This window comes from Acanthochromis polyacanthus, chromosome 11, assembly GCF_021347895.1.
Source record: "Acanthochromis polyacanthus isolate Apoly-LR-REF ecotype Palm Island chromosome 11, KAUST_Apoly_ChrSc, whole genome shotgun sequence".
Lineage (NCBI taxonomy): Eukaryota > Metazoa > Chordata > Actinopteri > Pomacentridae > Acanthochromis > Acanthochromis polyacanthus.
Window position 1 is genome coordinate 38,536,591 of NC_067123.1, and position 17,558 is coordinate 38,554,148.

A 17,558-nucleotide genomic window follows, 5' to 3' on the forward strand; every position below is an offset into this window, starting at 1 on the left:
TAAAGTCTAATTGTTTATTTGTTGCTGTTTCACTTTATTTCATTTAATTTTATTCTGTTTTACCCTTATATGCATTTATTTTACTTATTTACTACTTACTATTATCATTTTCAGTCTTGTGTTGATGGTTTTATTCTCTATTTTTCTTTTATTCCACTAACTGTTTCCCTCACCTAGATGTGGCACTTTATTATCTTATCTGGTGTTGTACTCATATTTTTTTATCGTGTTTGGACTGACCTGTTGTTGTTCTTCTTTAGTTTTTGTAAACTCTGCTTTTAAAAAGGTGGATAAATACAGTTATTTTTAATTAGAATTATTAGAATCAGCACCAAAATGAGTAAAAATGACCCTTCAGAACTTCTGGCGACACCGTAATGTTCCAACCAATCCAAACACATTCACTTTAGCACTTTTAGGACCAAGAAAATCAACAAATATACTGATTTTTAGCATTTTTTTCTTCAGAAATGACTGGTATAGTTGCTGTTCCAGCTCCTGATCACTGCCTGCTGCCTCAGTAAGGACTGAGACAGACGCAGATTCAGGATGGAATTGTGCTTTTTTCTGTAATTTCAGTCGCCTGTTTTGAATTAATCAGTGAATACAGTGGATCATTATCAGGCCTTGTGAGCTTTGAACCCCCTCACCTCCTCCTTCCTCCTCCTCCCCCCTCACAGTGACGTGGTGGTAAAAGTGCAACGTGGACGGGGCAAATAACAACACGCAGCCCGCGCTGACACCTGAACCCGGAGCGAACCGACCCTCCAGCTCCTACCTGTTCTGCCAGCCCTGGATCAGGTTGGTGTATTTGCTCAGGACTCCTTCCAGCTGCCTCCTGCGCTGCTGCTGCTGCTGCTGCTGCTGCAGATTCATGCTGTTCCCCAGCAGCGCGCTGCCCCGGCCGCCTCCAGCTCCTCCTCCGCCCAGGGAGCCGGAGCCCGGGCTGTGGGAGCCGCTCCGGCCGCTGGGTTTCCTCGACGACGAGCCGCCGCGGTGCTCCGAGGACGGGGAGTTGGTTTTGTTGGTCCCGGGATGCGGACTGCAGAGCGTCTTGTCCATCCTGGCGACGGGACGGCGGAGCGCAGGAGGAGGAGCAGGAAGAGGGGAGGAGGGGACGGGGATGGACCAGGAGAGGCGGCAGGGAAGCTCTCAGCAGATCATAAGTGGTGAAAACGGCGGAGTGAGTGCGCGGGACTAGAGCAGAGGCAGCGCGGACGCACTGACTGCGCTGCGCCGGCGTCCCTCGGTGCGTAACGACGCGGACATATTCCTCCTGCTCGCTCCTCTGCAGTGCGCGGCTGTGTGAGGCAATGTGGGTCTCCTCCAGCGTTTTCCTGCTAGGAAGGACACGCCCACTCTGCGCCGTGGACCTGCCCCCGGATATTACAATGCGATCCTATCATACACATCATCCTACCAAAAAATAGTAGAACGAAGAAAAAAAGAGACAGGAAAAGCCTCAGATGAGTCATGTTTTAGGCTGACACACAAACACACACTCACACGACACTGTACGATAATTTTAAAGCAAGAACCGCATGGAAACATAACAGGTATAGCTGTGATTACAAGGATGGTGCATGGAGATAAACACGAACCCTTTTAGAGGAGTAAAAATGTGCGTAATTTAATGAAAATTCACTAACTCAGATGTGTTTTATGGAAGAAATCATGAATGTTTTAGCGGAATAGCTAACCGTAACATAAAATAAATACTCACATTTCAGTCTTTTGCAATGTCAATGCATGCAGATGTGCATTATTAAAAATTTAGACACTATTTACAATATAATTCTCTTTTCATGTACAAGAATCTATACAAAATCAGCATTTTGAACAGAATAACCTGTGCAATATGTAAAAAAAAATACAAAAAAGACTCTTTTCATGTCAAAGTGAAGACAGATTTCTATAAGGTGATGTCAGTTATGCAAAAGAAAGGATTGTATTGCACCAAAAATAGTAACAGCACCCCTCAGATGACTCATGTTTGAGGCTGACACACATACGAGACACTGTATGATAATTTTAAAGCAAGAACCGCATGAAAACAGAACATTTATAGCAAGATTACAAGGATGCCGCATGGAGATAAACACAAATCCTGTTAGAGGAGTAAAAATGTGCGTAATTTAATGAAAATTAATTACCTTAGGTGTGCTTTATAGAAGAAATCATGATTTTTTTAGGATAATAGTAAACTATAACGTGAAATAAATTGTCATATTTTAGTCTTTTGCAGTGTCAGTGTACGCAAACTTCTGCGTTATTAATATTTTGCGCATTTAAAAGACTGTTTATAATATAATTCTCTTATATATGTACTATAATCTGTCCAATAACAACATTTTGAATAGAATAACCTGTGCAATATGTAGAAAAATACAAGAAAGACTCTTTCCATGTCAAAGTGAACACAGATTCCTACAAGGTGATGTCACTTATGCAAAAGAAAGGATTGCATTGCACCAAAAAATAGTAACGACACCCCTCAGATGACTCATGTTTGAGGCTCACACACACACACACACACACACACACACACACACACACACACACGACTACATTACAAGGATGATGCACGCAGATAAACACAAATCCTATTAAGAAATAGCAGCAAAACTCCATTTGAAGTTCGGTTCCTTCATGAATTTACGGGCTCCTCTCATTGCTTACTTTAACTTCATTAGATTTGACATATTTGACAGGCTGGGGGAGATGTTTTAGTTTGAACTGCAAGTGGATTGTGTAATTTTGCATGTTTCATAACCCCTCACTGCTCTTTAATTGAATTGATCTTTAAACTTATTTAAAATTCTCCCCTTTATGTGGGTTTAGGTGATGCTGTGAGTTATCTGTGGCACCGATTTGACCAACAAGCAGGATATATAGATCACTAAAGCTAAACTGAAGAGGCTGATGTGTTTTTTACTGCCCTGATCAGGAGCTTGAACTGTTAGCAAAATTCCAGCTTGATTCTCCATAATCGCATTTCCTTAAGTTGCTCTTTGACTGCAGATGAAAGCTTTATTTTTCACGTGTCTTATCACAGGAAAGTCCCTCAGAGAGCGGCACAAACAGGCCTTTCTGCCGCCTCAGATCTGTATCATTTCACATCTTTTAATTACCCCCCCCCCCCTCCCTCTGAAAGTTAAAACACAATTCTCAGTGGAGTTATCCGTCAGATGTCAGCGTGGAGAAAAGGTGTCCCGTTCTAGACGTCAAATCTATGAAAGCTTTTTTGTATTTGAAGATATCGGGAGCAGCACGCTACACGTTTTGTAGAGCTCAGATCTCCACAGGCCCCTAAAGCTCCAGGTAGAGTTATTTTTTAAAATTAATTGAGAATTTGCATCGGATAAAGGCACCCCGTGGAGTTTCTAATCGCTGGAAATGCCACCGAGCAGTCTTTTCTTTACATGAGTGGATCCTGTTTGGTTTGTTTTTGTGCACATGGATGAGCAGACAGAAGATCCAACATGAATAAAAGTAGAGAAGAAGACTGCTAAGCTAACAAAAATGCAGGTTTAGACGTTTTAAGACCGACAGACACTTTATTCGTTTCCAAGTAAAGTCCACAGGGCAGCTATAATTACAATATTAACTTATTCTCTAATGTAGTGGTCCAATCTTTTAGAAGGAACTTGTGTCAAAATCTGTTTCTATCAGCTTTATTATTGGAGGTAATGCTGTGCTTGCGTGGCGCCTTTTCCTGAACAAAGCCGACGTACTGAAAGCCCGGGGCAGGGAGGAGTGTAATTTGGCTTCTGTGCGTCTGTGCAAAATAAAATTAAGGCGCCTTTAACTGTGTGCTTCTTGCACTGTACTTAATAGGAATTTGCAGGCAGTCGGGCTCAAACTATTTTAGTGCTGAAGTCCCAAAACAGGCTTTACAGGCCGTGGATCCACTGAAGAGAGGGAGCAGCACACTGTAAAAACTCAAAATCTTATCAAGTGTGTTTGTCTTATTTTTAGTCAAAATGTCTCATCCCGCTTGATTTAAGATAAATTCACTTAACAAGAGACATTTCAGCAAATGGAGGGACTTATTTTAAGACAACGCATCTTAAATAGCTTGTTAAGTCAAACAATCTCCAAATTATCTTGTTTTAAACCCTCAAAATGCTAAAAAAAAAAAAAAAAAAGTTTCTTTAAGAACATTCACATAAAAATCAACCAAAATCCAGAGAAGGATTTTGGTAGATTTATTCTGAATGTTCTTAAAGAAAATATTAGAAGTTTTACTGATATATATATATGTAATCACTTTAGATATATTTTTTTGGAAGATTTTTATTCATTTTTTGAAAATATTTACAATTTTCATTTTTTTATTTTTTAAGTTTATTTATTTATTTTATTTCTTGTCAAATGTTGGGATTTTTTTTAAATAAAACTTTTAAGGAATTTTCTTCCTGAATATTTTGAAAATTCTTCTAAATTTTGGGAATTTTTTGCTGAATTTTTGGATTTTTTTTTTCAGACAAGGGAACAATATTTTTTGGTGCCGTAAATGAGGACAACTGGAGGCTTAAAACACCTAATCTTGACAATCCTGGTAAAATAAAGCTTAAAATACATTTTCCCAGCTAATTTTAAGATCTCAATATTCTAAATATATCTTATTTCAAGAAGTCTTACCAAGCCGTTTTTCACTTGTTCTATTGGTCATTTTTTCACTTATTTCAAGGTAAAAGTTGCTTGAAATAAGTTTTTTTTCTTGTTTTCAGAGGGGCATCAGTCCGGTTTAAAGAAGGAATAAATGTACAATTTGGTTAAGTGTCCTGACAAACTTCAGAGAACATTTCTCTGCCATTTGTATTTTCATAGTTCGTCAATCTTTGCCAGTTTGGAGGCTGGAATTCAAGAAGATAGAAACCAACATGCAATAGTGTCTACAGCAGCTACGCAGATGGACTCGATGCTTTGTGCTAAATGCCAACATGAGCGTGTGAACATCTTCACAATGCTCGTCCCACATAGTCAGCTCTATCTCCACAGTGAGCTGTAGGAGCTGAAGAATGCTCTGCTCACACCTTATGACTCTGCTCTGAGGGGGGAAACATGCTTTGGCTTGTTAGTGATTCTTTAAACCAGTTTTTATCATCTAAAGCGGTGCTAAGCCGAGGATGCAGCGATGCTTCCCCTGCAAAATAGTGACAGGGAAAATGTTTATTCGGAACATCTGCATGCTGGGAGGCTAGCATTGTCATTAAAATAGCTAACTAAACCGTATATAACCATCTGTATCATATTTGATCCCTCTATCTCATTAACATGATAAATAGTTTCCTTAAAAACCAGGGACCTGTTTCACGAAGCAGGTTCAAGAAACTCTGAGTTTAATCCTCAACTCTGAGTTGATCTACTCTGAGATAGGAAACTCTGAGTTTTCGGTTTCACAACAGCTGATTTGAGTTGGTTTAATCAACTCGGAGTAGTTTCACTCAGAGTTAACCCATAGACTATATATAGTGGACGTAGCATCTGGCTCCAGAATTGAAGCCCACCCGGAAGTGTGAAAAACTTGCAATATCACGCCGTCCACTAGGGTTGGCTCCAAAAAGCTTCTTCTCCATAGACCCCAATTCATTTTGGGAAAAAATAAAATGTGATAGACTGATGTTCTACAGCTCAGGATTTTTTTCCTGTTAGTTTTCATGGTCAAAATGAGAGATCAGGTGGCCGATCTTAAAATAAATCAATACTGAATTTTAAATAAATCGTTAAAGTTGGCAGAGCCAGGGGGCGTGGCTATACTTGATAGACAGCAACAGAAGCCTCTGCGGTAAAATGTGGGCAGGATAAGAGAGTCCTCAGCCAATCCTGCCCCTAGTTGCTCTCCGGTCCAGCCTGTTTGATGACGCTTTTTACGTCACTGGCTCCAAAAAATCCAAAACGGCGACCAGGAAGTAGCAAAATCCGGGCTTCATTTTCTCGGCGTTGAAACCAACGGGTGACGTCACGGTTAGTTCACGCCTGAGTTACGTGCGTGCACCGCAACTCTGAAAAGACAGCATCAATGGAGCCCCGATTCGACGAGTCACCATGGAAACGGGGAAGCGAAAGGCTGCGTTTTTGAACTGGAATTTTTTAACGCGCTCATATGGTGAGTTTGAACACGTTTTTAGAAAGAAGTGCAACACTGCTGCAGCTGCAAAAGAGAGAGAGACGGCGTGGAGAACACTGCTGCCCGGATCAATGCTTAAGTTTAAATGTAGTCCTTTGTAATCGTAATAATATTACAGGGAATAACTGTCTGAATGGTAGAATATTAAGTTATTTCATTTAGGGGAAATCCCGCGGGGGAGAAGCGCACGGGGCAGCAGCTTAAGATGAAATATAAAAACATTGTTCAAACAGGTCAGACCTCGGCATTATTTCATGGAGGTACTTCGTGTTGATCATGTTTTACATTGTGAAGCAGCCTAAATATTAAGTGGCTGTTTGACCACATTTCCTGAGGCTCCGGTCGGACATTTCAGCCGACATCACAAATGTCAGCCTCATCCAAGTCGTTAATATTCGTCATGTGGGAACCATTAATGTCTGTGTTGCCTTTCATGAACATTCATCAGTGAGTGTCGCTGCAAAAATGGCTTTAAAAACACACTCACAATATATAGGCAGTGAATTAGCAACATTTGTTTGGTTTGGTTTGTTGGCCAGAAATACAGGCAACATATCAGATTCTTTGCTCCTTGAGATGAAAAGAAAACCTACAAGAAAACAGGAATTGATCTGTTTTTTTTTAAGCTGTCGAAGGTACGAACGCTCAGAAATCATCTGCCTGGCATCGCTTGATAAAGACGTGTATATTTTTACTCCACAACCTCTGGACACATGCACTCACACAAACACGACCATGACAGCCGGGATGAGAAGGACACGTTAATGAAGAGCAGACGGAGGAGCGTTGCCAGCTATTAAGAAGAGGCCGAGGCAGCGCTGAGAAATCGAAGGCGCGCCAGGATGAATCTCCACAGGACTCTTAGCTGAGCAGGGATAGATTCCTGCTTCTTGTCAGCCACAAAGCAAAGATCAATACAGGAGCGAGAGAGAAAAAGATCCCTGGGCTGCAGCGAGTCAATGGTTTGTTAAAAGCTTGTGCTGAGAGTCAAGCCCGGGTCAGCCCCATTTCATTAGCAGAGGTCACGGCAGCCCGACTCAGACACCGTTCTTATTAACTTTCACTTCGGACACTGTAGGAAGTAGGGCTGGCCCGAACAGTGGTTTCTGGCCTCCGAATATTCGGGCCCTATTAAAGACGAATATCCGAATATTTGTTCTGCCCCGTAACGTCCGATTCGGGGGGGGGGGCGAATATTCGGATCCGTTCATCTGGTCTCCCGGGTCCAAATTTTGCCTTCGTTTTGTCTTCAGTTAAACTGAAGAATTCCCAAACAGCGGAGGTCTTCAGCATCTTGTCTTGTGTTTATGCAACGAAGTGAAGCGTGACGTCAGAGTCTGCAGCAACCCGGCCATTCGGGTGGTGGTAAGAAACAGGAATGGAGGAGCCGAAATGAGCCGAACACGGCAGGATGAGCCGAAGTGGGCCGAAGGCGAAGGGAAGAGACAAGCTCCGAATATTCCTATTTTCATTTGGGGGGAGGAAGGGGTGATCACATAGACATATGTGTATATGTTTATGTGATCACACTATAAGATGAGCCGATATGGGCCGAAGGCGGAGGAAAGACATATTCTTTCCGCCCGTTAACGTCCAACGGGTGGGGGTGGGGGGGTATGGGGGGGGGGGGGTATTCGGATACCAAAATTAATATCCGGATACCGCCGTAGCGAACAAATATTCGGATATTCGGGATATTCGGGTCCAGCTCTAGTAGGAAGAGGAATTTATCACAGAGATTCTTCACATTATTCCCAACCTCGTGATCTTACTAACAATAACAGCAGCCACTTGGATTATTGTAGCGCTGGTAATGCGTCAGCTGTTGGAGTTTGCTCAGAAATCTGTGAAAAATGTTCCTATGGAACGCTGTAATCGTCACTGAGAGAATAATTCGAATAAAGTTGCCTCAAATATTGTGCAGCTGCATGCTTGGTTTGCTCATTCATTGGTTCCACTGCTTCTGAAGTCCTACGTCACCACACTGCTAAAACCAAGCTAAGTCACATCTTTCCACACTTAAAGTTGATTTAGGGCGATCTATAATTGCAGGACTTTCTGTAAAATCGTTGACATTTTTGCTGTTTTCAGGCCTAAAACCAACATGGCCGCCTATAACCAAATATCACATGGCATTTTAGAGAAAGATTCTTCTAAATATTATTTTTACAACTGAGTAAAATTGAAATTAAAAGTTATCTATAAAGATATTGTAGTAAACCTGTTGACTACTTTATATTAAATAAGTCAGAAAGCCTTGGAGTCTGTCCAGTCTTTTCTTCAGCAGGAAATGACATCATGTGGAGCAGGTCATGTGATCTGGAATTAACACACTTCCTGGAGAGGAGTTTTTGTAATGGGGAACTTAGTGGAAAGTGATTAAATTTGTTATTTTCCATATAAAATGTGATATATTGCCAAAAAAACAAATATCCGTCATAATTATCCTAACTGAACAAGAAGAACACAATCAAACCTATTTCTGAATCAGCTCATTTTATTATTGTTTAGCTCATTACAAGGTGGTTGGTGTTAAATTCAGACGGTTATTCAGTTGACATTTTACTGATATCCAGTCATTTTTATTAATAAGTGATCATTTCCATACTAAATAATTCTGGAGTTTGTAAAGACATGACCATAATGAACATAAAAACATTTTTTTTTACTTTTAATAAAAATGTATGCAGATATATCCCATGGACTTCAGAAGTCTCTCAACTATAGATGTGACCCCATTACTAGAATCACGTTCATTCACCTGTATGAAAACCAGCTGAACAAAATCAACAGTAATGTCGTGTTTCAGTCACTATTTCCTTCCTCTGCTTTGGTTTAATAGTGTAATGTTTATCTCAAGGCGCTTCATTTCTAACATTCCAGTGATTGCATCTGGACAAATATCTACTCAGATTATCGTTGGGGATTTAAGCCAAACAAAACAAAAACTGAGGGCAGATTTTGGTTTTAAGCCAAATGAAAAAGAAAACCTCAATAATTGCAATGAGTCACACTTGCAGCAAAAAGACGAGAGCTAAAGGTGCAGATAGCAGTAATGTAAAACTATTAGAGGAATAAAACAAACAGAATAAACACCAATACAAAGCTACTAGCAATATGAGCATTAATCAAAAGAATCCATTTCAGGACAGTCCTACTAGATGTTTGTTTAATCAAACAGATCGATCAGACTGAACCAGAAAGAACCTTTATTTTAATACTGCTGTTTCTCTCATCCTACTTTAACTACTTCACACTGCTGATGCTTTGTTTTCACTGCACAGACAAGGAAGATGTTCGATTAATATGACAAACACGATTCTGAACCTTCTACTTTAGCAACATTTTGAGCTTGTACTTGTAATTGATTTGGTTTTATAACTTCTACTTGTAAAAATAAAGACCTTACTACTGCATTTACCATCATCATCATTCTCTTCCTCCCTCCATCATCCCTGATATAACTCGTTAAACACAACCACCGCCATCAGTCTGCTGAAGCAGAACAAGCTGCTGCAGAAGCCACACAGCACTGACACAGCAGAGAAACGTCTCCTCGCCTCAGCACGGTAAAACACGAAAGAAATCATTCCCCAGAGCGGCGCTTCGTTGTGCGTCTCCGGCTGCACACTGACATCGCACCAATCTCCTCCATTACGGCCCTGCGTCAGCCGCTCAGATTTATGGAGGCCGTGGCAGCCCGAGGCAGGCCCTCACCGCCCTCCACCACCGGCCTGCCCTCAGCACCAGAGCCGCTACTTTACAAAGTAATAGCTCCTAAATGTCAACCTTTTAGGATCTAAGAACGGCAGCCTTGTTGTAAGGGGATGGCAGCGAGCTTCTTTGGTTGTCAGACGGGTTATAAAAGCTCTGACTTAATGTTTCAAATTACAAACATGAAAGTTTTAGAGCATTTCAAAGGAGCGCTTTGGGTTTTATTCTACATTTAGCCCTTAAAGTCTGAGAGTCTGCAGATTGCACTATGGACTGGTTCATGCTGTCACACTGGAAAAAAAAGCCCCTCTCAAAACAAGGAAAAAAACTTATTTCAAGGAACTTTTACCTTGAAATAAGTGACAAGAATCTGCAAATAGAACAACTGAAAAATGGCTTGGTAAAATTTCTTGAAATAAGATATGAGAGCTTAAAATTAGCTGGAAAACTTATTTTAAGCTAAATTTTACCAGGACTGTCAACCTTCGGTGTCTTAAAATAAGTCAAATATGCTATTAAAAAAAAAAAAAAAAAAAAGCTCACTCAGAAATAGATTTTTCCTTTCATGTAACCTCCTAATTTGAGATGTATTAACCCTCCTGTTGTCCTCATTTACAAGCACCAAAAATATTGTTTCCTTGTCTGAAAAAAATCCCAAAGAATCAGCAAAAAAGCCCTCAAATTTCTGAAAATTTGCAAAACCTTCAGGAAAAAAATTCTAATATTTCCTAAAATTTTTTTTTTTAAAAAGTCTCCCAAATTTGGCAAGAAAATTCTTGCAAATATTTTCAAAAACTGAGTAAAAATCTACGAAAAAATCCTAAAAAATATCTAAGGTGATTACATATATATCAGTAAAACTTCAAATATTTTCTTTAAGACCATTCGCAAAAAAATATATATATTTTTTGTGAATGTTCTTAAAGAAACATTTTTTTAAAAACTTTTCTTTATTTACACTAAAAAATGTTCAAAAATGTGTCTCTTTTTTGTGTCATTTGTCTGATTTTTGTCATTTTGTGTCTCATTTTTGTTGTTTTTTTGTCTTACTTTTGTCATTTGTCTCATGTTTTTGTTATTTTGTTTCCAGAAATGTTGAAAATGTGGACATCAGAAGTTTCACTGTGAACATATTTTTTTTTTCACGTTTTCAAACTTTAAGACGGGTCAGTTTCGAGTTTCCTTGTAAAATTCAACTCAAAACAAGATAATTTCAAGATTGTTTGACTGAACAAGCTAGAAATGACAGTTGTTAAGTGAATTTATCTTAAATTGAGGGGGATGAGACATTTTGACTAAAAATAAGACAAATAGACTTGGTAAGATATAGAGTTTTTGCAGTGCAGGGTCTTAGATTGTTCATAAGACGTGGTCTAACCATCTGAAAAGTGAAGCCAATGCCAAACTGCTTTAAGTCTGCAGTTTTTCTAACAGCCAACAGGTGGCGATTTCTCTGGTTGCAAAAGGAACCCTGACTGTATAGAAGTCCATGAGAAGATGAACCTACATCTCACCTAATCTGCTACCCCAGTAAACATTTTCTTAATAAGTTGATGGTCTCAATTGCTAGTCTTGGGGCTTTTTTAACACAGCGTGATGTTAATTTTAAAATTATTGTCCCACTTAGAGTAAAAGTGACGATAAAGCATGGTATGGAACTTTTAGGACAGGGCTAACTTGTGCTTGATATGTTGCCACTGTATCACCTTATATAAGCTCTCCAGTTACATCCATTAAGCTTCAAAAGGCAGCAGCTGCCGAATGCTGCACTTTAAGCTTTTAAACATTATAGTCCACTAATAACCAGTGGGTGACGTCACAGTGATTACATCCACCTTTAAGTATAGTCTACGTCATGCTACACATGTATGTCTGTATATAGTGATAACATCATGACCCTTAGTTTAATTTCAGATTGCACTGAAACTCCACCGTCACTTCAGAAATGTACAGAAAACAATCTCACTTGTGTGGACGCTACTGCACTACTTGATTAATAAAAGAACTTTGCTATTGAAAAGCTACTTGATTCCAAAAATGGTGCTCTTACACAATGCTACTGAGAAATGCAGCAAGCAATGCTATTACTACAGACCGGCTGTATGAGGACACGACTCTACATTATTACAAAGCAGATCTGCTCTTCATAGGCACTAGCAGTAATGGTACATGACCTTAACCACGATGAGACTCCTTTAGTTCTACGCATCACATGATTCAAACAAGAGCAATTTCTGACCTCCGCCAAGGGAAGATCCTTATCCGGATCAACACAAAATTTGAATGGAGTCTTCCCTGGGCCAAGATCCACCTCTGGTGAAAATTTCATGAAGATCCGACAAGCAGTTTCCGAGAAATCCTGTCCACAGACACGCACACAGACAGACAAATAAATTAACGGACCCGATCGCATGACCTCCTTGGTGGAGGTAATAATAAGTGGATTAATTTCTACACTAAATTACACGGCATAAACTCCACTCATCAGTGCACCAGTTGTTCTCCATCAGCTATGACACGGTTAGCTTTTAAACTTGTGTTCACTTTGTTGAAAATGTAAAATTAACCCACAGTTTTGTTGTCATTTTTTTAACATAAGCAATAAAAACTAAAGTTAACTTCTGGATTTGTTGGTGTATTTGTTATACCAAACTACTCTCCAACACTGATGTGTGTTTGTATCGAACTGAATTTAGTTCACCGTGATGACGTACAGTTATTCTGTACATCAAATAACACTGAACCATTGCAGCAAGTGTAAATATTCTGGATGTCTTGTGCATAATTTTACACACAAAAATTCTGGTTAGTTTGTACCGACTGGTCAGCTCACACGATAAAAATCATGCGTCCCGTCTTGCCTTTTCTCTCCAAATTGAGCTGTTAAAAGATATAAACAGCAACTAAATCCGATCAGATTCACGTAAATCTGTCGTCACTGAATTATTTTAGACATGCATCATGAATCGTCAGTGAAGGACCCTGAAGATGTTCACTCACAAAAGTCTGATGAATGAATTTAATGAAACAACTCTGTGGTTTATACAAAACGCTACGTAAAGATGTTTTCTAAATGTTAATCACTCTGAGGCACTTCATGCATGTTCAAGCTCAGAATCCATAGAAGCTGTTTCTAAAAAACGTGCATGTTTCTGTTGACATCTTCTCATCCACGGTTTTGCTGCATTTTGCAAAGCAACAGTTTCTGACATTTTGGGAAGTAAGACGCGTGGCTTCAGAGCAGAAGGGTTTGATCAGAGGATTATTATTCTCACATCTGGTTCAGCGTTAAACTGAGCCAAACATTCCCTGGCTGCTCGGTGCAGATATGAGAGCGGTTTCAACATCATCAAACTCTGGCCAAGAAAGTCACCGAGAGCGTTTCACAAAATGTCAAACTAAAAAAGAACACGACCGAATCCAAAAGCACACATGGATATATTAGCAAACCGTCCACTTCCAGCTGTGTGTTCGTCTCTTTCTTGTTTCGCCGTGATAATGGCTGCTCCATAAAAAAAATGCTTTTTCCAGTGTTTTGTGTTTTTGGCCGACCCCTGACCTCAACCCCATCCACTATCTCTGGGATTAACTGGAACGCTGACTCCGAGCCAGGCCTCGCATTAGCTGCTAACCTCGCTAATGCTCTTGTGACTGAACGGGAGCAAATCCCAGCAGCCAAAATCGTGTTCAAAGAGTGTTTGTTTTGGGGTGAGAGAATCAACACTGACGGGTAATGAGTGTAATGCTTGAGTGTTCGCACACTTTTGGCTGAGAAGTGGTGTCATTAGGTAATCGGAGGATGTGGCGGCAGCGAAATTTTGAGCAAGCGCAGCGGATCAAAGCGTGCTGCGGTCCGGCACATTTGGCATTCAGATGTATGACAGCCTTTCAGAGAATAACGATGATAGATAGCGAGGCTCAGCGCAGGAAAAGCCTGAGACTCAGCTTTAAAGATAAAGTGGTGAAGAAGAAGAAGTCCTCCCTCAGCACACGTCCTCGTCTCTTAGTTCTAATGGATTGACTTTCCAAACATTTTTCATACTTTCTAATGGCTCCTGGCGTCTCAAAGGCGACGGCGGTGAGTGGCAGGACGTGGATGCAGCGTGTCGGAGAGATCATCGTTGCTTAGTCAGTGTGCGCTTTGAAAGGTTACTGGGAAAGCTCTGGTTCGTTTCGGATCCAGCCGTCAGGATTTGAATAAGAACTGGTGCATTTCATCAGCGATCGTATCAGGACTTGAATGTGTGAGCTCATCCCACAGATATCCGCTGCTCTGCCAATCACGCCTTTGTGTGCCGACAATGATGAAGTCTGAACTAAAGGCGCTTTTCCACTAGCACCGACTCGGCTCAGCTCGACTCGGCTCGGTTTAGGAGTAGTTCTTAGCGGATGACACCTCAAGAAACAGCAGAGAGTTGGTCATTTTTCTACACCTTTAAGGCATATGATAGGAGTGACAGTTTTGACACCGTTCTACTTTCCTAAATCAGATCGTGACGTCAGGTTATCATATTTCACCATCAGGTCGCACTTTACAAAGGACATTAGGTTATTATTAGGGCATGTTTCACAGAGAACATGTTCAGACTTTGCCTGATTATTCTGAGACACATTTCATGCCTATCGTACCTTTATGTATTGTTACGTTTCTGATACCCGTCTTTTAAAAGTTATGTTGCTTTAAGTTGACACCGTTATGTTTTGAGTCCTCCACATATCATTTCATACAAAGCATTTATCTTCACACTAAAGTTACAGGTTGTGTTACATGTTCCCTCCACAGACACACACCACATCATCAAAACATCAGTCATGACTAGACTATTCATCATTATGGATTTTATACACGTTTTAACTCTGGTTGTCAGTCTAGTAGCATTTGCCATAATTATATCAATCAATCAATTTTATTTCTAAAGCACTTTTAAAAAACAACACTGTCGACCAAAGTGCTGTACATGTTAAAACTAAATAAAATAACTAAAATATAAATAAAATAGTGTGAGTATAAAAATACAACATAAAACACAGGTTGTACAATAAAAGCCAGCTCTAAGCTGAGCCATACGCCAAGTTAAAAAAATGTGTTTTTAAAAGAGATTTAAAAGCAGAGAGAGAGTCTGCCAGTCTAATATGTAGTGGGAGCTCATTCCACAATCTAGGAGCAGCCGCAGAAAAAGCATGATCCCCTCTTGATTTCTTTTTAGTCTTTGGCACCACCAGTAAAGCCTGATCTGCTGACCTCAGTGACAGTGATACCATCTTTTACTTTTAGCACATCGTACCCAAAAAACACTGCACTACATTATAGACACAATCGGCATATTTCTGTCTCCCAACAGATGATAATGTACGGGGACACGCCTCCTCTGCTTTTGTTTCTGCTCTCTGCTGACGCTGCAAAGAGCAGCTGGACTAGATTAGCATTTCACCTGGCCTAATTGTTCCTGGCCACCATGGGAACTGAGATTATCTGGAGCCTGTTTGTTTTGGGAACATTTTATCTGCTCGTTCCAAACTCTGTCTGCGGCTAAAACGGCTCCGGGAAACGTCTCTTTGCGGAAAGCAGCTTGTTTGACGTGTAAATAAGCTCAGCGTTCTCTGTCGGCTGCATGAACTGAACACGGTCGAGTCTAACTTTGGTTTTTGCTCTAATGTCGTCTTGAAATTTGTGATCAAGTTGGGCAAAACTGTGTTTCTGATTATTTTCACATCACACTGAGCTGCTCAGCTCAGTGCAGATTGTATGAATAACATGCTTGACTTGCCAAAAGCTTGCATATGCTCGCACAACAGCCTGCATTATTCACAAAGAGCAGAAACCTCGCCAATAACTGCTTAATGGACTGGAGGGGGGCTATTGACCCTGTCTGCTGACAAGGTCAGTCCCCTGAGTGTGAGTGTTTCCATGTGCAGTTGTGTGTTACACTGACAGAAAGAGGAGGGAGAAGCTGAGAGCACAGCGGAGGACTTTCTGGAGTAAATATTCGACTGTATGTGTCTGTTTGCTGCCTCTTACCTCGCTGGTTGCTGCATATTCATGAGGCTTTCTGATGGCTGAGGATGAGGAGGGAAGCTGTAGAAATCCTCTGTTGCCAGCTTCCACTCTGAAGGTCAGGACCCCTGGAACAATAAAGGTACTTAAGACCAGTAAATCAACACAAACATACCACAGCATTTCATCCTCCACAACGCCATCTGAGTACATGATATATAGTACAGAAAAACCTTCACACAGCAAGTCAGCAGCTTTAAAGGAAGTCACTTTGTTCAGCTAAGCTTAAAGGAGCTCATTTATTTTCAGCTTTTCATGATCAGAAACAGGTTATTTGACATGGAATGTTTATGAAAGACTTGGATCAATATATAACTGAGAGAAATCTGAAGTCCATGGGATATATCTGGCATACATTTTTATTAAAATAATGTTTTGTGTGCTCATTATGATCATGTTTTTACAAATTCCATCATTATTTATTATGGAAACAATCACTTATTAATAAAAAATGACTGAATATCACAAAAAATGTCAACGAAATAACCGTCCCAAATAAATAAAAAACACCTTCTAATTAGCCAAACAATAATAACATGAGCTGATTCAGAACTTGTTTTGATCGTGTTCTTTTTGGTGAGTTGCGATAATCATGACAGATATTTGTATTTTGGTAATATATCACATTTCTTTCTGGAAAACAACAAATTGTATCTGTGTCTGAGAAATCACTTTCTACTAAGTTCCCCATCACAAAAACACCTCTCAAGGAAGTGTGTTAATTCCAGATCACATGACCTGCTCCACATGATGTCATTTCCTCCTGAAGAAAAGACTGGAAGACTCCAAGGCTTTCTGACTTATTTAATATAAAGTAGTCAACAGGTTTACTACAATATCTTTATAAATAACTTTCAGTTTCAATTTTACTCAACTGTATATATAATATTTAGAAGAATCTTTGTTTAAAAATACCATGTGGTGTTTGGTTATAGGCGGCCATGTTGGTTTTAGGCCTGAAAACAGCAGAAATATCAACTATGATACAAAAAGTCCCTCAGTTATATGTTGACCCACTTGATTTAGATACTATTAATAATTATATTCCAAAGCATTTGACTAAGAAAACATGTTAAAAGTAGCTGCTTCTGTTTTGTTTCACTGCAGTTTGCATTAAGGAAAGTGCAGTGTTGTCTTTCTGCTGTTTTAAAGTTTCTAACGTTGTCAGAATGCATGCATCATCCATCAACAACAGCCTCATTTTACAAATGGATTATAACAAATACAAATTTATTGCAAAAATAGCCTATTTCCAGTATTTTTGAGACCCTCCCAAAGCTCAACAAATCATGTTTTCAGGGTTTTCATGTCTCATTAAGAGGAACTACACTCAGTGATTACACGTCAGTCAGTCGATGCATCATCTGAAGGTGCTTCAGTGCTGCACTTGCAAACTTATTACCTCTGTGTGAGGTTTGCGGTTTTCACTATTTTTCCTGTCTGACTGAGCTACAGAACTTGTCCAAGTCAAGCCAACTCCAGCATTGTGACGGCAGCAAACCTTTGAGAACAGCATGCGGCAAAGTCTGGTTTGTAATCACATCTATTTTTCATGGGAGGTGAGTGGTTCACTTCTGAAGGCAATGGAGCCGACTAAGTGGGCAAAATATGGGGAAAAAATAAAAAAAATCTGTGCAGCTACACACTGTGCGTCCG

General features: G+C 40.0%; 2 protein-coding genes across 4 annotated transcripts in view; one reads left to right on the plus strand and one right to left on the minus strand.

The window, feature by feature from the left end:
* The window catches only part of LOC110961995 (oxysterol-binding protein-related protein 10), a 133,088-nt gene extending 131,674 nt beyond the window's left edge, over positions 1 to 1,414 (minus strand). For 2 of the 3 annotated variants that reach the window (XM_051955777.1, XM_051955776.1), the window contains exon 1: positions 779 to 1,413. In XM_051955777.1, the coding sequence (XP_051811737.1) occupies positions 779 to 1,062 (284 nt within the window). In that variant the 5' untranslated portion in view covers positions 1,063 to 1,413. Of the gene's footprint in view, positions 1 to 778 lie in introns of all 3 variants that reach the window. The other variant, XM_051955778.1, reaches the window with a different exon arrangement.
* rps5 (ribosomal protein S5) overlaps positions 1 to 17,558 on the plus strand; it is a 256,311-nt gene that overhangs the window by 101,414 nt on the left and 137,339 nt on the right. The window lies entirely within an intron of this gene.